Source organism: Candoia aspera, chromosome 4 (assembly GCF_035149785.1).
Source record: "Candoia aspera isolate rCanAsp1 chromosome 4, rCanAsp1.hap2, whole genome shotgun sequence".
NCBI classification, from domain to species: domain Eukaryota; kingdom Metazoa; phylum Chordata; class Lepidosauria; order Squamata; family Boidae; genus Candoia; species Candoia aspera.
The window spans coordinates 6,730,243-6,752,971 of NC_086156.1; the positions used below are offsets into that span (position 1 = coordinate 6,730,243).

General features: G+C 43.0%; 1 protein-coding gene across 2 annotated transcripts; it reads left to right on the plus strand.

Moving 5' to 3' along the window:
• Positions 1-22,224, plus strand: NUB1 (negative regulator of ubiquitin like proteins 1). 2 transcript variants are annotated; one of them, XM_063303344.1, is made up of 15 exons: positions 1-137; positions 3,622-3,739; positions 3,827-3,994; positions 10,018-10,076; positions 11,052-11,122; positions 11,286-11,480; positions 14,668-14,756; positions 14,884-14,990; positions 15,728-15,914; positions 17,473-17,580; positions 17,806-17,958; positions 18,841-18,987; positions 19,371-19,463; positions 20,332-20,524; positions 21,640-22,224. In XM_063303344.1, exons 2-15 carry the CDS (start codon positions 3,623-3,625, stop codon positions 21,810-21,812), a joined length of 1,860 nt encoding a protein of 619 aa, XP_063159414.1. In that variant the 5' UTR covers positions 1-137; position 3,622; the 3' UTR covers positions 21,813-22,224. The 2 variants fall into 2 exon arrangements, with proteins under 2 accessions (XP_063159414.1, XP_063159415.1); XM_063303345.1 differs by lacking the exon at positions 1-137 and adding an exon at positions 637-654.
• The last annotated feature ends 505 nt before the right edge of the window (positions 22,225-22,729 follow it).

Sequence of the window (22,729 nt, forward strand, 5' to 3'; positions counted from 1 at the left end):
CGGCCGGGCGGAGTCCCGCGTCGGCGCAGCAGCGTTCTCTCGCTTTCGTTTCTGACGTCCCGCGCTGCAGCCCGACGGCCCCCGGCAGCCCCGCCTCCAGGGTCGCGCGCGCCGGCGACGGGGAGGAGCGCGCGCAGGTGAGTGGGGGGCGCCCTCGGGCTGCGGGCCGGGGGGGGGGCGGGGCGCCTCCCCCCCGGGGACGGGGGAGCCGCGGCTGAGGGGGAGCGCCCAGGGCCGGCCGGGGCCTCTCCTTCTGGCGACGGGAGAGAGGGAGCGCGGGGGGCTGGCAAGGGGCTGGAGATCCTGGGGGGTGTAGTCCCTGCCCGGCTTCCTGGTCCGCCCTCTTCGTCTAACCCCGAGCCCTCCGAATGGGCTGGACGTCTAGGCCTGTCATGCTGGCCAGGGGCTGGGAGTTGGGGCCTTGGGAATACAGGCGTATCTTCCCGCTCCCCAAGATAGCAAAACAAGGGAATGTGTGTTGTGCTGTCACAATGCGAGCGCCGTTCCTTTGTGCTGTGGCGTCACAATGCAAGCACCATCCTTACGCCGTGATGTCATGATGCAAGCTCCTCCCCTCTGTACCTGCAATGACGTGACACAAAACTCCGCCCTTTAGGACTTTCAGGGCAACCTCCCCACATAGGTGTGTGAATGGTGGGTGTGTTGTGATGTCACAGTACATTTTTTTGTGGCTTGTCCCCCGTCCATACAGTTGTGCACAACGTTGTATATCCCCAACCTGCATAGTAAACCGTACTATGTAATTTACTGTTTTTGTCCTGCTACAACCACATTGCATTGCATCCCCGAGGCACACAAACCAACAAGAGTCCTCCAAAACATCTTAAGCAAAGCAAAGCAAACAATGTAACTTAGCTTGTTTTTTTTCCCCTAATATCCCCATTGAAAGGGGGTTGAGGACAAAATTAAGTGTTAGTAAATAGAGTAAAACAGTGAAAAATAAGATCCCCAGCATAACATTTAATAAGTTGGATAAAACAGCTAGGAAATTACGTTGCAGTGTCTTGCAAGCAAAATGGTTAAAAACTCTGTTCACCTGTTAACCTGTTAATGATTAAGAAGATGCCAAAATGATAGTAAAAGACATAAGGAAAAAAGGGCCAGGAAGAACATAGATGTGGGAAAGAAAAAATTATGTATTATCACCTGAGCCCCAATATTCTACCAACAGTTTTAAATAGTTGGCAAATGACAGGCAGTGCTTGGACAAATAAAGATAATTTGCTTTGTTTCTGACAGATTCCTTTTAACAATCAAAAATCAAAGGGGAATGCCTATTTCATAAGGTCTCCTAGCAAATCTTTGAATATAAGATTTGGTGCATCTCCCTCACTTTCCTTTTTATGAAGGCATTTGTAAATAAAGGGACTTTTTATGGGAAAATAAAGTTTCCAGGAATAGAATCTAGATAGGGATATTTTCTTCTGTTTCCATTTTCCACTGCAGTGTCTATAAAACGTATGCAAAATGTCAATGAATCAAGTGTCATGAAAGCAAAATTAATGAATCGGTTTTACTGTTTCATCTGTACTTGAAGATGGCAGTCCTTTAAGCAACCATAATAGAATCTCCTGATTCTTTAAGAGACTGTGCATATAGTTGTCTTTCACGCAATGATCTTAATTTACGCTTTTTATTCTTTCCCACCCTGTCCTGGTTACTGCAGAGGGGGAAAAAAAAACTCCCTGTGCATCCCAGTGGAAGAATCATCTAATCATCTGGGCAACAACTCAGAAAAATGATGATGATGATGATGATGATTGTTCTGTTTTAAGCCTCCCCCCTCCCCTTCTAGTCATATGGTCCAGAATGGAGCTGCTATTAAGGGCTGGAAAGAATTCCAGAAACCAGGCTTCGTACCCTTTCCTTGTTCTCCTTCCATTTATTTTGCCCTTTAAGATTTCCTCTTCTCCTCAGCCAGCTGCTTGGGAGACCCGCCTGGCTCTGGGGATGCTTTCCCATTTCCTGATCTGGCTGAAAGAGAAATGGCAAAGCTGGGCACAAGGACCACAGAATTGGTGGAATGGGTAAAACGGAGGGAAGCTAAGCTGCTGACCTCCTGCTTTTCCATATGGTGATTGGAACAGTTTCTGCGGAGGAGACCAGGCAGTGCTTTTGTCTGGCTTCCTTCTTGCGTCCCAACTCCAAAAGAACAGAAATGTTGGCCAGCTTTATTGGCTACATCTGTAAAGCCTGGCATCTGCTTGGATTGCACTGGGATCATTGGAAGAGAGTAAAACGTAAAAGACCCAGAGATGGCAGAGTCATAGTGACAGCTGCAGTCCTCAAACTGCAAGAGTCTTTTTCATGAGGACTGGATTTTTCTGGAAAAAGTGGCTCAAAGAGTTTGCCTTTGAAACTTCTGTTTTGTCGTCGTTCATACGAACTTTTCAGCTGGCTTTTAACTGTTTCTTGATCTCCAGGCGTTTGCAGGTTGCCTTGACAGACTTTTGCGTTGCAAAGTGTCACCTGTTGATCCTGCAAATCAAAGTGCAGTAAAACACAAAAGCAGATTTGGGGTGCCTTTGTTAGCTGTTGATAAACTTAGCACTATTCCAGTATTCCATTCTAGAGACCCAGTTTGGTGTAGTGGTTAAGGAATCAAGCTAAAAACCAGGAGACTGTGAGTTCTAGTCCCACCTTAGGCATGAAAGCCAGCTGGGTGACCTTGGGCCAGTCACACACACTCAGCCCTAGGAAGCAGGCAATGGCAAACCACTTCTGAAAAACCTTGCCAGGAAAACTGCAGGGACTTGTCCAGGCAGTCGCCAGGAGTCAAAAACTGACTTGAAGGCACCAAAAATAAATAAAATTCCTGTTGAGCTACAACCTTTCGCTTTACAAATCTGAGCGAGCTTTGTAAAATCTTGCTGGGATTTTAGTTTGATTTGATTTATGAAATAAAAGCACACACATTAGCTTCCTTCAGTGGATGACGCTTTGGATTGTAGCCTGCCAGTGGCTGCTTAGAAGAACCACTTTGCCAAACAGGAACAGCTCCATGAGGAAATAAAAAACATTTATGATAGATTATTCACCAACCTATTTCAACGTGACTGAGTGCTTCTTATTCAGCTTCCTGCATTTTATCTGCTGAGCAGAAAGTCCATATTCTGCGTAGGTCAGGGTTCTGCAGCTTGAAAAAGAAGTCACAAGATAGTGGCTTTGAATTTCTGAGATACCCCCAAGAAGTTTGTTTGTTTGTTTGTTTTACATACGTAAAAACTAATAAATGTAGTGGGATGAATGTTCCTTTAGTGGAAGTGCCATATATGAACTGGGCTCACACCGGGACGAAACGTGGATCAAATTGTCCAAAGCCAGTTTTTCCAGGCAGGACTAGAAGTCACAGTCTCCTGATTTCTAGCTTTCTCAGTCGTATTGGGAGATTCGGCGGATTGGACGTGCAAGCCATGTGTTCTTCCACGTAGCTTCTTCTCCTGTTTGTTTAGTTTGTTTAAGTACAAAAAGGAGCCAGATTTACAGGTACATTCCTCTTGAGATGTAAAAGGAGACATGTTTTAACCGAATCAGAAGCACAGTTGCGAGATAAGTTGCCTACCCAGGTGTCAGTGTTTTCCTTTTGTTTTTTTATGCCAGGATGGCACAGAACAAATACCTTGCAGCGAAGCTGAAAAACTATTTGCGTGAAGACAAAATTCAGCTATGGAAGCCTCCGTATACCAACAGCAACAAGGAAGCTGGGGAGGAGCTGAAGGTATGCTGGCTGCCGTATTGTCGCTGCTTTATTTCATGCATTTTTATTGCTTTTGTATTCTTAACAGATTCATTTTTATTGTCCTAGGATCTCACCCGGCAATATTCAGCCAGGCTAAATTATAATGACAATGAAATAGAGGCTCTTCTGGAAGAAATACGTTGCAAAGCAGTCGAGCGGGGAATGGGAAATGAAGCTTATAAGGCGACCGGCGTGGCTACACTTGAAGTAGCCCTGCCTTCAAGGATGGGTAAAGTAAGCAGCTGTTTCATGTTACCTGAAGAAGCATGTGTAAAATGTGCACTAGGAGCCACTTTAGCCAAACATTGAACTATCGTATTTCCTTTGTCCACAGGAGGCAAATAAATGAGACGATTGATTGATTGATTACATGCCATTAGGTCGTTGTCGACTCTTAGCGGCCACATTTTTTCCATGATCTGTCCCCAGCCTGGTCCTTCAGGTCTTCCAATGGTGTCCCAATCATCACTGTAACTAAGTCTATCCATCTTCTGCTGGTCGTCCTCTTCTCTTTCCTTCTACCTTTCCCAGCATCAGAGCCTTCTCCAGAAAAAATGAGACTATGCTATGTCTTTATTTTGTTTATGTAAAAGAGAAGTGGGTTAGGAATCCACTTCCTTTCTTAAATCCAGAAGAGGCAAGCTCTCAGGACAAAACACTAGTACTGTTTGCATTACACACTGAACCAGAAGCTGGCTGTCTACATATAAGCCTAATATGTGTTGATGCAAACCCAACTGATGTGGTTGTGTTTATTGTTAAACTTAGTCAACTGAGTCAGCGGTGATTAAGGTAATAATAGATAAGCATATTGTGAAAACACTAGAAACCTCCTAGGACTGTAAAAGGCAACTTTTTCAGGGAAAATAGCCCCAGATGAAATTATTGAATAAAGGCAATGAAATGTATTTGGCAACAACTTCTGGCTAAGGCTGAAATCTTATTCAGCCCTTACATTAAAAAGAATGTTCATTTAGTGGGAATAAAGCACGCTGCTATGTTCACTATGGCAGGGACGCGGTGGCGCTGCGGGTTAAACTGCTGAGCTGCCGATTGGAAGGTTGGCGGTTCGAAACCGCGCGGCGGGGTGAGCTCCCGTTGCTAATCCCAGCTCCTGCTCACCTAGCAGTTCGAAAACATGCAAATGTGAGTAGATCGATAGGTACCGCTTCGGCGGGAAGGTAACAGCGTTCCGTGTCGTCATGCTGGCCACATGACCACGGACGGGTCCTTACGGACAACACCGGCTCCAAGGCTGTGAAACGGAGATGAGCACCGCCCCCTAGAGTCGGACACGACTGGACTTTACGTCAAGGGAAACTTTTATGTTCACTATTCCCTTGTGGCCATATATTTGTTTCAATGCTTTCATTAAAAAGTCTATCCATAAAAAGGTGCCTGTGCTTAAGGTGGCAGGAAAACAGTCCAACTGCTATTTTAGTTACAGTAACATGGTGGCATGCGTAGCAGTAATTAAAGTGCTGTACTTTGCTGCTGCTGTTACTGCTGGAAAACTAGAGCTGATGTCCTAACAGTCAGGAACCACGCTGAGACAAGGAATAGGTCTCTAGTGTTTTATTACTGCTACATTAGACAGGAAATCCTAACAAACTGAAGAAGCGTGGGAAAAACCCAGACAGATAAACCCCAAAAGTCAAGGCGGGTCTGATCTGTGTCTCTTTGAATGGCTGCTTAATTCCTCAGTACTACGCATGTGTTTTCCCCCCTGGATAGGGGCCCCCTCCTGCTCACCATCAGTACTCATGACATCTGTCTAATAGCTCTTGGATGGAAAAATGGTACAGGTAGTCCTCACTTAACAACCATTCATTTAGTGATGGTTTGGACTTAAAACAATGTTGAAAAAAGTAACTTATGACTGGTTCTCACACTTATGCCTGTCGTAGCATCCCTGTGGTCACCTGATCACAATTTGGGCGATTGGCAACCAGTTCACATTTATGATCGTTGCGGCATCCCATGGTCACATGATCACCATTTTTGACCTTTCAGTCCGGCTTCTGGCAAGGGAAATCAATGGGGAACCACGTGGCTCACTTAATGACCACATTGTTCACTTAACTACTGCTGCAAAAAAGGTTGTAAAATTGGGTCAGATTCATTTAATGACCGCTTCACTTAGCAACCAAAATGCTATCCTCAAATTTCTTTATCACATGTCTTGATCGATTGATTCTTCACCTCTTCCATTTGATCCTAATACCATTTGATTCCAGTGTTCATTGGACTATTGAATTCTTAGAGACAAGGGACCTATACAGTAGATTGTCAGTTAACCAGCACCCATGGGGATTGGTAGATGCTGGATAAACGTAGTTGCTGGTTGCTTGAGAGTTACTATTAAACCCTAATACCCACTAGATGGCAGCAGAGAGATACAGATTTTTTTGCCAGTTGCTTGAGAGTGCCTCCTTTTTTTTTTTCCTGGTTGCTTGAGAGTGCCAATTTTTTTCCCAGTTTGATTTTCTGCCGGTTGCTTGAGTTCCAGTTAATTGAGAGTCTGCTGTATTTACTTGAAATTGACTCTTCTTGCACTTTAGTAGACCCAATATCAGGCACAATCTGTCAGTAAAAAGATTTTCCCAGAATTTCTGTTGTATAGATTTGTTTTGCCCAGTTATTTTTTCCCACATTTATTTCAGAGTTAATATGGATAATTTATTAATTCCAGAACTGATGTTTGTACAGTTCACTGCAGTTTTTTTTCTTTCTCTTCCCATTTTTTTTAAACTCCTGTGCCTTATGCAGGACTAGATTGAATGTTAAGATTCCCTTTTGCTCTGTGTTTATCAAGGCATGTGGATTGGAAAGACAAAAAATGAAAAAAAGTGAGGAAGAATTAGAATGAAATCAAAGCTGTGTTAAAGAATACTGCTGTGGTGGTCAGAACAAAATCCAGAAACCCAAAAGGAAAATGTTGAATTTTTAATGCATCAGTGCTGCTCTCTAAACAAGACCAGCATGTTTGAAGACCCCAAATCTATTTTGTTGTTTATTCGTTTAGTCGCTTCCGACTCTTCGTGACTTCATGGACCAGCCCACGCCAGAGCTTCCTGTCGGTCGTCAACACCCCCAGCTCCCCCAGGGACGAGTCCGTCACCTCTAGAATATCATCCATCCATCTTGCCCTTGGTCGGCCCCTCTTCCTTTTGCCTTCCACTCTCCCTAGCATCAGCATCTTCTCCAGGGTGTCCTGTCTTCTCATTATGTGGCCAAAGTATTTCAGTTTTGCCTTTAATATCGTTCCCTCAAGTGAGCAGTCTGGCTTTATTTCCTGGAGGATGGACTGGTTGGATCTTCTTGCAGTCCAAGGCACTCTCAGAATTTTCCTCCAACACCACAGTTCAAAAGCATCGATCTTCCTTCGCTCAGCCTTCCTTATGGTCCAGCTCTCGCAGCCATATGTTACTACAGGGAACACCATTGCTTTAACTATGCGGACCTTTGTTGTCAGTGTGATGTCTCTGCTCTTAACTATTTTATCGAGATTTGTCATTGCTCTTCTCCCAAGGATTAAGCGTCTTCTGATTTCCTGACTGCAGTCAGCATCTGCACCTTTGCACCTAGGAATACAAAGTCTTTCACTGCTTCTACATTTTCTCCCTCTATTTGCCAGTTATCAATCAAGCTGGTTGCCATAATCTTGGTTTTTTTGAGGTTTAGCTGCAAACCAGCTTTTGCACTTTCTTCTTTCACCTTCATCATAAGGCTCCTCAGTTCCTCTTCACTTTCAGCCATCAAAGTGGTATCATCTGCATATCTGAGATCGTTAATATTTCTTCCAGCGATTTTAACTCCAGCCTTGGATTCCTCAAGCCCAGCTTGTCGCATGATGTGTTCTGCATACAAGTTGAATAGGTAGGGTGAGAGTATACAGCCCTGCCGTACTCCTTTCCCAATCTTAAACCAGTCTGTTGTTCCGTGGTCTGTTCTTACTGTTGCTACTTGGTCGTTATACAGATTCTTCAGGAGGCATACAAGATGACTTGGTATCCCCATACCACTAAGAACTTGCCACAATTTGTTATGGTCCACACAGTCAAAGGCTTTAGAATAGTCAATAAAACAGAAATAGATGTTTTTCTGAAACTCCCTGGCTTTTTCCATTATCCAGCGGATATTGGCAATTTGGTCCCTAGTTCCTCTGCCTTTTCTAAACCCAGCTTGTACATCTGGCAATTCTCGCTCCATGAACTGCTGAAGTCTACCTTGCAGGATCTTGAGCATTACCTTACTGGCATGTGAAATGAGTGCCACTGTTCGATAGTTTGAACATTCTTTAGTGTTTCCCTTTTTTGGTATGGGGATATAAGTTGATTTTTTCCAGTCTGATGGCCATTCTTGTGTTTTCCAAATTTGCTGGCATATAGCATGCATTACCTTGACAGCATCATCTTGCAAGATTTGGAACAGTTCAGCTGGGATGCCGTCGTCTCCTGTTGCCTTGTTATTAGCAATGCTTCTTAAGGCCCACTCAACCTCACTCTTCAGGATGTCTGGCTCTAGCTCCCTGACCACACCGTCAAAGCTATCCCTGATATTGTTATCCTTCCTATACAGGTCTTCTGTATATTCTTGCCACCTTTTCTTGATCTCTTCTTCTTCTGTTAGGTCCTTGCCATCTTTGTTTTTGATCATACCCATTTTGGCCTGGAATTTACCTCCAATGTTTCTAATTTTCTGGAAGAGGTCTCTTGTCCTTCCTATTCTATTGTCTTCTTCCACTTCCGCGCATTGCTTGTTTAAAAATAATTCCTTATCTCTGGAATTTTGCATTTAATTGGGCATATCTCCCCCTATCACTGTTGCCTTTTGCTTTCCTTCTTTCTTGGGCTACTTCTAGTGTCTCAGCAGACAGCCATTTTGCCTTCTTGGTTTTGTCTTTCTTTCGGATGTATTTTGTTGCCGCCTCCTGAACAATGCTGCCAACTTCTGTCCAGAGTTCTTCCGGGACCCTATCTACTAAGTCCAGTCCCTTAAATCTATTCTTCACCTCCACTGCATATGCCTTAGGAATATTAGTGAGCTCATATCTAGCTGATCTGTGGGTCTTCCCTAATCTCTTTAGTCTGATCCTAAATTGTGCAAGAAGAAGTTCGTGATCTGAACTACAGTCAGCTCCAGGCCTTGTTTTTACCGACTGTACAGATGTCCGCCACCTTTGGCTGCAAAGGATGTAATCAATCTGATTTCGGTGTTGTCCATCTGGTGAAGTCCATGTATAAAGCCGTCTCTTAGGTTGTTGGAAGAGAGTGTTTGTTATGCAGAGTGAATTGTCTTGGCAAAATTCTATCAGCCTGTGTCCTGCTTCGTTTTGTTCTCCCAGGCCATGCTTACCTGTAATTCCAGGTGTCATTTGACTGCCCACCTTAGCATTCCAGTCTCCTGTGATGAAAATAACATCTCTTTTAGGCGTGTTGTCCAGTAGGTGCTGCAGATCCTCATAGAACTGCTCTACTTCAGCTTCTTCAGCATTTGTGGTTGGGGCGTATATTTGGATCACTGTGATGTTAGATGGCTTGCCCTGAATTCGAATTGAGATCATTCTGTCGTTTTTTGGGTTGTATCCAAGCACTGCTTTAGCCACTTGACTATTAATTATGAAGGCTACTCCATTTCTTCTGTGGTCCTCTTGTCCGCAGTAGTAGATCTGGTGGTCATTTGATGTGAAGTGGCCCATTCCAGTCCATTTCAGTTCACTGACGCCCAGAATGTCTATCTTTAATCTTGACATCTCACCAATAACCACATCCAATTTGCCCTGGCTCATAGATCTTACATTCCAGGTTCCGATGGTGTGTTGATCCTTAGAACATCGGATTCGCCGTTCACCACCAGCACCGTCGGCTGCTAGCCGTCCTTTCGGCTTTGAGCTAGCTGCGTCATCACGTCTGGGGCTAGTTGAGCTCATCCTCTGTTCCTCCCCAGTAGCATTTTGACCATCTTCCGACCTGGGGGTCTCATCTTCCGATGGTATACCGACATATCTCTGGTTGTACTGATCCATTTAGTTTTCACGGCAAGAATACTGAGGTGGGTTGCCATTACCTTCCCCAGGGATCGCATTTAGTCTGACCTCTCTGTCATGACCTTCCCGTCTTGGGTGGCCCTTCACGGTTTAGCTCATGGCATCACTGAGGTGCTCAAGCTCCAGCACCACGACAAGGTAACGATCCTTTGCTGAAGCCCCAAATCTATATCATCTTTAAAAAAATAATATTTTATGTATTTCATAGATACAAAAAAATGTACTGGAGACCAAACTGGTCATCACAGGCAAAGAGCTGCGATCCCAGTAAGTATCTACCATTTACTTAAAATAAAAGTGCTTTGCTCAAAAGTTCCTGTAATTTGTTTTATGTAACTGCATGCTATAATTATATAAGATCCAGAATACGTATCATAGAAAGCATTGCTGTGTACTCATTCTGGAAGAGGTATAAACATAGAAGAAATTCATTTTACCAATTGCTCAGTCTGAACACAGAAGTGGGTTTTCTGAGTAGATACACAGGTAGTCCTTGACTTAAGAGCATTCGTTTAGCGATCGTTCGAAGTTATGACAGCATTGAAAAAAATGAGTTGTGACCAGTCCTCACACTTACAACCATCATGGCACCCCATGGTCACACGATCAAAATTTGGGTACTTGGCAGCCAGCATGTATTTACGGCAGTTGCAGCGTCCCAGGGTCACGTGATCACCATTTGCGACCTTCCCAGATGGCTTCCAACAAGCAAAATCAGTGGGGGATGCTGGATTTGCTTAACAACCAAGTGATTCATTTAAGAACCATGGCAAAAAGGTCATAAAATCAGGCAGAGTCACATGATGGCTCACTTAACGACCACATCACTTAGTGACTAAAGTTCCAGTCCCGATTGTGGTCATAAGTTGAAGACTACCTGTAGTATTATGAAAAGGTGTATCTGGGTATCTACTATATATTTAAAAAGATGTTTATCGCAAAGCACATCTCAGCGAATTCCGTGGTGCGAGTAAGTGTGTATGGGGTTGCAACCTTGGTGTTATTAGCAGGAGGGTTCTGGCTGACCAGCTGCTCTGCACCGTCCTTCACCTTGGCATTTTATGTTCTGAGAAATAGAAAGGATTTTTACTTGTCCTTAACTTGCCCAGATTGTAAAATGGCACTTCTTGATCACTATCATGATGTATAAAAATAATTCTGAAAAGTTAGTTCTCCCAAAAAGTAACAGCAGTATAATTGTAAAGCTGAATTGTTTTTACTAGCTACTGTTTTTCTTCCCAGGATAGCACAGACGTACGGATTTGAAGAAAATTGCATTAAAGTGATTATAAATAAGAAGCAACTGGAATTGGGTATGTATCTTGCGCTTAAATGCATTTGTGGAACAATTGTTTATTCATATTCTGAATAAGACTGCTCCTTTTTTTATTTTCAAACATCTGTATACTGAAGCTTCTATTTCAGAAGTCCTCCTGCTGATTTTGGCTGGCTCGTTAATCAGCTTCTGCTTTGCAGGAAAGACGTTAGAGGAACAAGGGGTAACCCACAACGTCAAAGTCATGGTGCTTGAGCTGAAACTGAGTGAAGAAGAGACCAGACGGAAAATCCGTGAAGAAGAGATACAGCATGAAGAAGAGGCCTTGAAGAAGAAAGAAATAAGTAAAAGGATGCAGAGGACGAAAAGGGGATTGGAAATACTTGCTGAAAGAGGTAAAGGGACTCTTTGTTTAAATCCCACACTCTTACTACAAACACACACACACACACACACACAGGTTTTCTGAGTGGATATACAGGTAGTCCGTGACTTGTGACCGGTCCTCGCACTTACGACCATAGCAGCATCCCCTATGGTCACATGATCAAAATTTGGGTGCTTGGCAGCTGACATGTGTTTATGGCAGCTATCCCTAACCTTAAGCTATTACCATATCATGATAAGCCACATTATGCAAAGTGCAAAAAGAGAGAAAGAAATAATAAGCCAAGGAAATTAAAGACCTGAGATCAGAAGAGGAACTAGAGTGATACCTAATTTATACCAACATCGTTCTTTGCGTCTGTCTGAATGCTTGGAAAGCATTATGGCTTCCATCACATTCATATTTTTCTGTTCTTGCAAACCATCCTTGTTTCCTTCACATCTATCCACACTTTGTATGCCACCTTTTGTTCCCTAAATTTCTCCCTGTTCTCTTGTAAGGATCTTGTCAACTCCATCCAACCATGATTTTCTTGGTCTTTCCCTTGACTTGTACGCTCTTCCTTCATATATTTGTTTTGCAATTTAGTAGTAATTACATTAACAGTGGTATTAAAGGCAAAACTGAAATACTCTGGCCACATAATGAGAAGTCAGGACACCCTGGAGAAGATGCTGATGCTGGGGAGAGTGGAGGGCAAAAGGAAGAGGGGCCGACCAAGGGCAAGGTGGGTGGATGATATTCTAGAGGTGACGGACCCGTCCCTGGGGGAGCTGGGGGTGTTGACGACCGACAGGAAGCTGGTCCATGAAGTCACGAAGAGTCGGAAGCGACTGGACGAATAAACAACAACAAAAAGATATTTGGTGTGCACTACTGTCCAAGTTCAGTACCAGACCTATTTTTCACCTGCAACAACAATCCAGGCAGGTAGATTGGGCTGAGAGAGAGTGACTGGCCCAGAGTCACCCTGCAAACTTCTGTGGCTGAGGGTGGACTTGACCCCTGGTCTCCACCTGCTTAACCACTGCACCACACTGACTCTTAGGCTGATCTTCACTTGATCCTCATTCATTCTTTCCATGCGATCAAACAACCTCAGCATGCTTCTTTCATACAGGCCATTCGTTTTTGTACTTAATCCATCTTCATTCAGCACCTGCTCATTCTTGACACTATCTCTACTGCCTTCAGCTTACTTTTATGTTTCTTCTGACATCTCTCAGTTGTCACACTATTTCCACAATAGTGTGGAAAAACCCATTTTTGGACACAACCTTTTTCTCTCTCTCGACGGGCATTTGCTCCTCGCAACAGCCCATATCTTACTCATTACCTTTCTACCAGCAGTTGCAGATCTTGAGATTTCTCCCTCCGTGTCCTCATCTTTAGTTCTTCTACTTTGTTGTTTATTCGTTTAGTCGCTTCCGACTCTTCTACTGAGAAACACAAATTCATTGACATGTTCTAGGTTTTTTTTTGCCATTGATGTTTAACTTGTCTTCATTCCATTTTCCTTACCAAAGACAACTGTCTTGGTCCTTGATGTGGTAATTTGCTGCTCCATTCTCTTCATCCCATCAAATAGTCTAACGTTAGTTGCAAGTCATGCTGGTTCTTCAGCAGTATAGCGTCATCTACATACAAAAGAACATGTATATTCATGTCCTCAACTAACAGATCTCTGACATCACCAGAAGAGTTCCTTATGCTTTTATTCATAAATACATTCAGTGTCCAAAAGGACATCTTACATCCTTGCTTTACTCTTTTTTTGTGTTAAACCATCCACTAAGCATTCAGTGTATTCTCACTCATGCTTTACTTTCACAATATATCACTCTTTAGCAAATTTGGGAACCAAATTTCAACTCTATATTCATGAAAACCTTTCTCTAATTCAAGCCTATTTTCACTTTTCATGTTTTCCCTAAACCCATAAACATAAATTTTACCACGTTTATACATTATTAGTATGGATGCACACTTCAGGCAAAGAAAGAAACCACGAGGTAGAAAGGGTTAGTGTTTTCTTATTTTGTGTTGTGACAAAAGATCAAGATAGATGTATTGAAACAACCATCAGAGTTAATATTTTAGCTGTGAGATTCACTGAAAGGCACAGCCAGAATCTGATACGAAGCATAGAACAGAAGAGTTTTGATGATCATTAAGTTGTTCATTATTTAGGAAGAACTACAGGTAGTCCTCTACTTACAACCACAATAGGGACCAGAAAATGTGTCACTAAGCGAAACAGTTGTTAAACAAGGCATCATGTGACTGCACCCAATTTCACAACATTTTTGTGGCAGTTGTTAAGCGAATCATGCGGTTCCCCATTAATTTTGCTTGTCAGAAGCTGGCTGGGAAGGTTGCAAATGGTGATCACATGACCCCAGGATGCTGCAAGCATCATAAATACATCTGGTTGCCAAGCACCCAAATTTAGATCATGTGACCGTGCGGATGCTGCAGTGGTCATAAGGGCAAAGACTGGTCGTAAATAACTTTTTTCAGCCCCATTGTAACTTCAAATGGTCACTAAACAAATGGGCATAAGTCAAGGACTACCTGTATCACCCCATACTTTGTAAAACAAGCAACACATCCTTCAGATCTATGGAGGGGCTTGAATTGGGGAAGATAGAATTGATTAGTATAAAGGCTTAAGTGAGGAATCCAAAAAATCAGCTTTTTTGGATGCAACATGATCCTAATTATATCTTGTGGTTTATTCTGCAGAAAACTCCTATGAAAATTCTTACCTGGGAATAGAGAATGAGGGAATTAAATTGGCCATTGTGGTCCTAGTTTTACAGGCTTGCCAAGGAACTGTTAGTCCATAGTTTATTTCAGGGATGCCCACCTTTTAAAAAGCCGATGGCCACTCTAACCCTTTGAGTAGTTTGCTGGTGCAACCCTCCAAGATAGAAGTCAAATAAAAAGAGATTTTGTTTCATTTCCGTTAAAACTGATGGCTCTACAGCACGTACAGTACTTAATAATTGTCTTTTCTATCCCACTGAAAATTGGAGCTTGGTGGTAATGTTGGGGGTCTCCAGCACCCCCATTTGAGCCTTTTGTGGGGCTGTGCAGCCCTCAAAATTTAGGTTGTGCCCCTTTGTTTTCACTGAACATAAATCAAGTTTATGGAGATGTGTTGCTTTTTTAATACGCACGCTCTGTTGCAGAGGATTATTTCGACCCAGACACCACACCATACCTTGACATAGCAAACCAGACTGGGAGAACAATCCAGATTCCTTCGCAAGCCAAAAAAGTAAGTGTCCCCCGCCCATCCACCTCTCCCGCCCCCTGGGACAGCCAAGGATGTTTTGTTTGAAATGCAATTGCCTTGTTCAGGTTTCATGTGAGCAAAATGTTTCTCCTCCTCCTTGTCTTTGCAGGCTCTTTTAATAGCTATGGGGTACCATGAAAAGGGCAGAGCTTTGTTGAAGAAAAAAGAATATGCTGTGGCATTGCCGTACCTGTTGGATGCAGATAAGCACTTCTGGTAAAAATCCCAGTCCCCTTTTGCATAACTTCTTTCCTAATTATAGTGCTTCACCCAACAATTTTATACAGCTGTGAAAATGAGCCAAAAACATGTTGCTTCTGTTCTAATCATTTCCAGATGTGCTCATCCCACAGCAGTAGGAAGAACCATGGCAGAAAAAAGGGGGAAGCTCTAAACACCAGCCTTTAGTTAAAAATAAAACTCAGCCTTATTGGCAACATGGTCACTGCCCAACAGTCCCAGAGCGCGGCATCCCATTACTCAGAAAGGGAAGGAGCCCTCGTGGGCCACCTGGTCTGAAGGCATGGCCACAACAGGGTTGCGTATCAGAGGATGAGTTCTGCCCACCTTTCAACAGCTCTGCAACGCCTGTGCCAATTTTTTAAAAAATTTTTATCCCGCCTTTATTATTATTACAAATAACTCAAGGCAGGGAACATCCCTAATACTCCTTCCTCCTCCTGTTTTCCCCACAACAACCCTGTGAGGTGGGTTGGGCTGAGAGACCGTGACGCCCAAGGTCACCCAGCCGGCTTTCGTGCCTGAGGCGGGACTAGAACTCTCCTACCACGCCTGATTGGCTCTTGGGCTGAGAGAGAGGGACTGGCCCAAGGTCACCCAGCCGGCTTTCAGGCCTCAGGCAGGACTAGAACTCACCGTCTCCTGGTTTCTAGCCCAGCACCTTAACCACTAGATCAAACATGCCAAACAGACAAATATGTTCTGCTTTTCAGTGAATGTGGTTCAGACCTCCTCACCACTGTTGATAATTATGCAGTGCTGCAGCTGGACATCGTCTGGTGCTACTTCCACCTGGGACAACTGGAGTGCCTCGACGATGCCGAGAAAAAGCTTTTGGCAGCCCACAACTGCTTCAGAAGGTGTTATGGAGAGCACCATGAAAGACTGGTCACCATAAAAGTAGGCTGGTTATGTGTATTTAGTGAACCTGTCCTCGTTTACCTTGAACTCATCCTCATTTACTTTTTAGGAACATCCTCATTTACATCCTCATTTCTTTCTTTTGGCCATTTCAACATCAGAGGGTAGCTGGTTGTTGTTGGTACTCGGGCCTTTTCCTAAGGAGGTTGCGTGCTCTTGGAAATTAAATATGGGAGTGGGTAACTTCAGAAGGAGAGCCAGTTTGGTGTCGTGGTTAAGGCACCAGGCTAGAAACTGAGAGATTGTGAGTTCCTGTCCCACCTTAGGCACAAAGCCAGCTGGGTGACCTTGGCTGGCGGGGGAATTCTGGGAGTTGAAGTCCAAACATCTTGCCAAGGTTGAGAAACACTGCCTTAACCACTGGACCATTTGGTTTCTGGGGTGGAGTCTGGCCAAGAGTTAGCCAGGAGTTCAGCTTAGAGATGGCCTCCCTTCCAGCCTCTTCTCCAGTGTAACAGGCACAAAAAAGGCTGCTGGTTAGAGAGACTGGCTAGACGTTCAGATGTATGTTAAGAAAAGGAACAGCCCTCCACTCCAGCACTGACATTTAGTTGTGCTATTGTAATTAGCTCTCACAAAGTAGAGAGATATAATCCCAAGCAGCCTGCTAGACAGATGCTTCTAAATACTGGGCTGAGCATTTAGCATTTAACAACTAGAAATCAGTGGTCAATCCAGCTCAGTGCAGTAAAGCAGGGTTTCCCAGCCTTGCCAACCTCCATTTGTATAGACTTCAAATCCCAGAATTCTCATCCGTGGGCCAGGCTGGCTGTGGAATTCTGGGATTTGACATCCATACACTTGGAAATTGTCATGGTTGGGGAAAAAAACACCTGCATTAAAGTAAAATGGAACTCCATACAAACAATGATGGTCTGTCCCAGCTGTCAAAGCAGCAGCTTTTTCAAGGGCAGGACCTGCTGTGCTGTGTCCTTGAAGGGAGCCCAAGAGATGGGAATGTAAGAAAAAAAAGCACAAGACTTGCTTTTTGTAGAGTTGATTCACACACAATGTTAAATCACCTTAATCATGTGGGTTTTGGCTTGGGGTTGTGTGCTAACCCACCCATTGTGGCTTAGCAACATGTGCAGACCAGCCCATGATCAGGATTTCAAAAAAAGCCTGGGCTTAGATTTATACATAAATACCGCTTATAGACTGTTGAATATTGTTATACATTTTATGTAAGATATGCTGGAAAAAGTTTTTTTACTCTAAAGCTAGTATTTTGAGGATTTAAATAATCCCTAAACCCAACATATTAGAAGCAATTGTTGGGGCAATTCATTTCTAAGAGTGCCACCTGCTAAGACCATTTGCTTTAGTTTTGCAGAGTTTCACGAGATCAGAACCAAATTTGTTGGTAGATGGATCCTCATATAAGCCTTATTATTTAGGGCTCGGAGCATCTACTTCTTTCTCTCACCCCACCGAAATACTCCAGTGACTTTCAGTATTTGAACTCGGTCTAACATGCTGTGATTTGTGAAGCCTTCCTTGCATGTTGACCCATTTGTAAATACTTCCTTCTCTTTAGGGAAGTTCTGGGAGAGAGAAGGCTTTATTTCTGAGGCTCTACTTGCTTGAAGGAATCAGCCATTATCACAATGGCAGAGAAAGAGAAGCTGCTGAATGTCTTCAGAGAGTAAGTTTTTCTGTTTACGTCAAGGTTTAAAATCCTTCCCTAAGGTTGTAAATCTGCGTGGGTATCTCCCTGAGATTAAGCCTGCCTGAATACAGTGGCATATATAGTAGGTTAGCCTGCATGATGTTTTTTCCCACAGAGCCTCCAAGCATCAAACCAGTTTGTTCTGTATTTCACTCTTTTTAATAGAAACTTACTTGTTTCTCTTCTGTTTTTTCTTTGCAGGCACATAGCTTATTTCAAGAGCTGCGCATAGATCCAGAAAAGATCAATAGCTTGTTAGTCCTGGGCTTCTCTGCACAAGAGGCTCGCCTTGGTCTCCGAGCTTGTGATGGCAATTTGGAACATGCTGCCAATCACATTTCCAACAGGAGAGAGGTTAGCATGCCAAAGTAGTATTTTTGGCAGAAAAGTTCCATACAATCGCATGGCGGGGTGGGTTGGGGTGGGGGAATGTTTTGCATTGTGCAGAAGCCTCCCATTTCAAGCATCTAGAGCAGGGTTCCTCAACCAGGGTCCCGTGGCACCCTCGGGTTCTGCGAGAGGTCACTGGGGGTTCCCTGGGAGATCACGATTTACTTAAAAAATTATTTCAGATTCGGGCAACTTCACTTAAAGCGACAAGTTTCATTCTTTATTTTCAGTTTAACAACACCGTTAGTGCATCTATACAGGCCTACCCATGAAACGAATAGAATAATTTTGTAACTTCCAGCATCTATTTGAGCCTGAACGTGCAGGGGTTCCCCAACCGAGGCCTGAGAAATATTTCAAGGGTTCCTCCAGGGTCAAAAGCTCGGGAAAGGCTGATCTGGTGCTTCTATTTCATGCATGTGTATTGCCTTACATCAGAATCCTGCTTCTGTTGTAAGAATATTGAAACGGCCAATTTCTCCTGTGTTCACACTGAAATGGCCAAAGTTCTCTCAGCAAATAAAGAGTTTCTAACTTCTGAAATGAAAGAGGGTTTGGGTTCTAAGAGAAGAAGCTCTTAGATGTTCGTGGAACATCTGTTTTTCGCTGAAGTAATGATTACCCCTGTTGAAAGACTTGAATAACCAGGTTAGGGACAGACTGTCGTGGAGAAAGTCTATCTGCGTGGTCGGCTAGGACTTTATGACTGTGTGTTTATGGTTATGGCCCATGATCAGTCAATCAAAATGATGGAAGGGATGCATCCAAAATTGAGAACCAACCTACGGGTCAGAGATGCAGTTTTGCTGTCTGGTGAAAAGATGTCTGACTGTGTTTCTCATGCAGGAGAAGGCTCTGATCAAGAGAGAGGAGAGGGCGAAAAGGAGGAAACAATTAGAAGGCATAAACTCCTTGAAAAGCATGGGCTATTCGGAGCGCGCGGCCAGAGAGGCTCTTCACAAGGCTAAAGGAAACATTGAAGAAGCAGTTAAGGTAAATGTTATTCCTAGTGCTCACATTAGGTAAAAATGTGGCTTGCTTTGTATCAGTGTTTCTCCACCTTGGCTACTTGAAGATGTGTGGACTTCTACTCCCAGAATTCCCCAACCAGCTACTAATTCTGGGAGTTGAAGTCCACACATCTTCAAGCTGGGGAATTCTGGGAGTTGAAGTCCACACATCTTCAAGCTGGGGAATTCTGGGAGTTGAAGTCCACACATCTTCAAGCTGGGGAATTCTGGGAGTTGAAGTCCACACATCTTCAAGTGGCCAAGGTGGAGAAACACTGCTTTATATATACTGTCTTTTACACTGACTTGGGGTGGCTCTTCTTCGTTCAGTTTCATACCCCCACTCTTGTTCATTTTCTGCTCTAGATTATGCTGGATAATCCCCAGTTACTTTTACCAAACGATGATGCTCCTGCCCCAGGGGATGAGTTTCAAGTTCCCCAGGAAAGCATTGAACGGGTAAGTCTGGAGTGTCGTCTCTGCGTGTGCATTTTCTATTTTCTGTTCTATTCTTCCCTCGAGGTCTTACCCACTTTCAGTTTCCAGCCTGCTACAAACTAATCCCTTCTTCAGAGCTGCTTGGTGGGGTGCATGAGAGCATTGTAATTCCAAAAAATCCTGTTGTTTTTTTATACCAGATTAGGTCACATAATACCTATCTCATCCATTCATGATTTATATTTGCAGAATGGAGTGTAAGCACTGGCTTTTTCCCTTCCCTTCCCAGAAGAAAGGAAGGGGCCTACGGTGTTTCTTATTTTTATTTTTTCACCCTAAAAGATCTCAGTTTGTTTTTCCGTTCAGCTTGTATGTTATATTAAAGTTGGAAACAATTCTGAAGTGGTTTATCTTGGTCTGATCTTTTTACATCCCCAAAACTTGGCTTTTTCACGGGGGGGGGTGTAGACTTTTTATATCCACTGTACATTTTAGAATGCAATGCAAACTCCTGAGCAATTCTTGTCAACCGGTTGCAATTTTTAGGCAAGTTTACAGCTGGATGTATACAGGTATTCCTCACCTAGCAACCACGGTTGGAACTGGCAACTCCATTGCTAAGCAGTGCGGTCGCCAAGTGGAAAATCACATGACCACGACAAACTTATGACATCACTTCCCGTTTGGCCATCAAGCAAGTCACTGCAGTCATTAAGCGAAACATCACATGACCAAGAGTGTGCTTTTACTCCCCTTCTCTCCAAACTGCTTTTTTTTATCTTTCATCTCACACTATGAAGTCTCTGAGGCAAAGATACCACTCTAAATTTCTTGGAAGAAGGTTAAAATGTGATTTACTGTGTGTTTTCCTTCAATTTTTACCGCCTAGCTGGTGTACATGGGCTTTAATCCTGGAACTGCTGAGCAAGCTCTGAAAGTATTCAGAGGCAACATTCAGCTGGCTATACAGACACTTCTTCATTATGGGGGATCCCTTCCTGCTGATTTACAGACCCCTTCGGACAGCACCACCACCTCCAACGAATCCAGCTCATCTAAAGATTCTCCTACCGATTCTGCAGGTAAAAGGACTATGCTCAGGGCAGGAATGGATGACAACAACTCACAGGATGTTGAGGCAGGAAATCAGGAGGGATGACAACGTTCTTGATGTTACGTAGCATATGAACCCACAAAAATGGGGATGGTGGAAGAATGATGGAGTTTCCATGTGCTGCAGATAGGTCGTGCATAGATGGTTTGGACTCTAACATGAAGGGGTGTCATAATTGTGTCTAGGCTATTACACCGATAAAGTCTTGTTGACCAGACTTTATAGATAACTCTCTTTTTTTATTGCACTGTTGATTGAGATTGTACCATCAACCATCCACATCTTCTTTGTGGTAATGTTCTTTGTTGCCAAATGATAACTCATCAACCTGTTAGGACCATCTGCTTCAAACAGATTCGTTCCATCCCGTTCAAGTGTCTAGGGCAGTGTTTCTCAACCTTGGCAACTTTAAGATGTGTGGACTTCAACTAAATAGTCAAACATGCTGACTGGGGAATTCTGGGAGTTGAAGTCCACACGTCTTAAAGTTGCCGAGGTTGAGAAACACTGGCCTAGGGAGTGGATGCTTAGGATCCTCACTCTGAGAAGTTAAAGGAATGCAGTTCCAATGTCGTCTTTCCTATGATATCCAAATGAGATGCCCTCTATTCTTGTGTATTTCTGTTTTTCAAATAGAAAACCCATTTTATATTAGTTTATTTGTATTTAATGCTGGTAAAAGTTTAGTTCTTTCTTCTTAGGATGAAGTTAATAACATTTTTCCAACTGTCCTGTCAGCTTGGGGTCTTCCTATTTTGTTGTTTGCCACTAAATCCTTGAGGAGGGAACCACCCATCTCTCAAAAAAGAATTTATCACCACCAGTAGTTACGAAAGTAAATTTATAAAATTATTTTCGTTTCCCATTGATCTCCTTCATCAAAACCAGAAACGGTCTTAAACCTTGAGCAAACATTTTCTGGTTTAATTAATCACATTTCCACTATTTCACCGGCCAGCTGAGAAATTATTGTGGAATTCCTGACCAATAAACCCCATCCAGTGGTAGCAATTATTCATGGAACGATGCTGAAGAATTAAAGACTTGCCTTCCATGAGCATTACATTTCTCATTTATTTGTAGGCACTTCTGGGGCTTCGACAGATGAAGACATGGAGGTTGATGCTGTCAGTGAAATCTTAGAGGATATTCCAGAACATGAAGAAGATTACTTGGACTTAACTTTGGAAGAAGAGGAAGTTGTCATTAATGAGTACCTGTCCTACATACGACACCTGCAAATACCATCCAAGTAGACAAACTTCGGAAGTCTGCATCTCAGTTATGTGTTTCAGAGTTTGGGGCTCCAGATCAGATGAAGTTAGTTAACTTTAAGTCTCATGGAACTCAAGAATGAAGCAAGTCCCGGCTAACTTAATTGGAACTAACTTAGTCTCGATCAAGAGCTTAAGACTAAGTCAATCTCTTACATTTTGCCAAACGCCTTAATTTTAATTAGCTTCATAGTTTTAAAACATTGGCATGCAAAAAAAAAAAATCTGTATTACTATTTACTTGTGATCTAAAGCCACACTGGACAGTACTGTCAATTGTAGAACAGAAATATTTACAGAGATATTTTTATAGAAAGCTTCAGCATATATATCTTGATGTAAAATCAGTTTATTTAAATCATAGCTTGAATAAAATCCATTTTGCATCCCTTCACAGTAATAGAAATCTTTTAAAACAGCAATTGGTCTGACTATGGCAGCGCTTAAGTAGAATCCCATGAGGGTTAGTGTCGGTATTTTCTCGTGGCAGAAATGAAGAGTCGTGTGTAGATAGACAATTTTTATGAAGTTTTCCTTCCCTTCCTTTCTAAAACTATTGTAAATCTATTGTGTGTGGAATTGAAATATCTCCCTTTTCTAATCAGTCTTGCTAATGCACTACTAAACAATAAAAAGCACATTCATCACCGCTACAGTGTTTTGAAAAGCTGAAGAAACAGCAGGAACAAAGGCAGTTTTGAAAACACAGAGAAGAATGAGTGAGTGTGTGTGTGTGTGTGTAATTTCTCCCCCTGAATCTTCTGGTTTTTTTCCTAACTTTTGAACCCTGAGTCAGAATAAGACTAGTGCCTGTGATCTTTACAGAAAGTGTCTCTGCCTGCTTCCTTTATTGTCATAAGCATCCATAGGAGGGAAAAAGACAAAATACACATTGGTAA

Coding starts and splice junctions, on each gene's coding strand:
- NUB1 (XM_063303344.1), top strand. CDS start 3,623: ATGGCACAGAACAAATACCTTGCAGCGAAGCTGAAAAACTATTTGCGT. Junction 11,481..14,667: donor GGAAATACTTGCTGAAAGAG/GTAAAGGGACTC, acceptor GCTCTGTTGCAG/AGGATTATTTCGACCCAGAC. Junction 17,959..18,840: donor ACATTTCCAACAGGAGAGAG/GTTAGCATGCCA, acceptor TTTCTCATGCAG/GAGAAGGCTCTGATCAAGAG.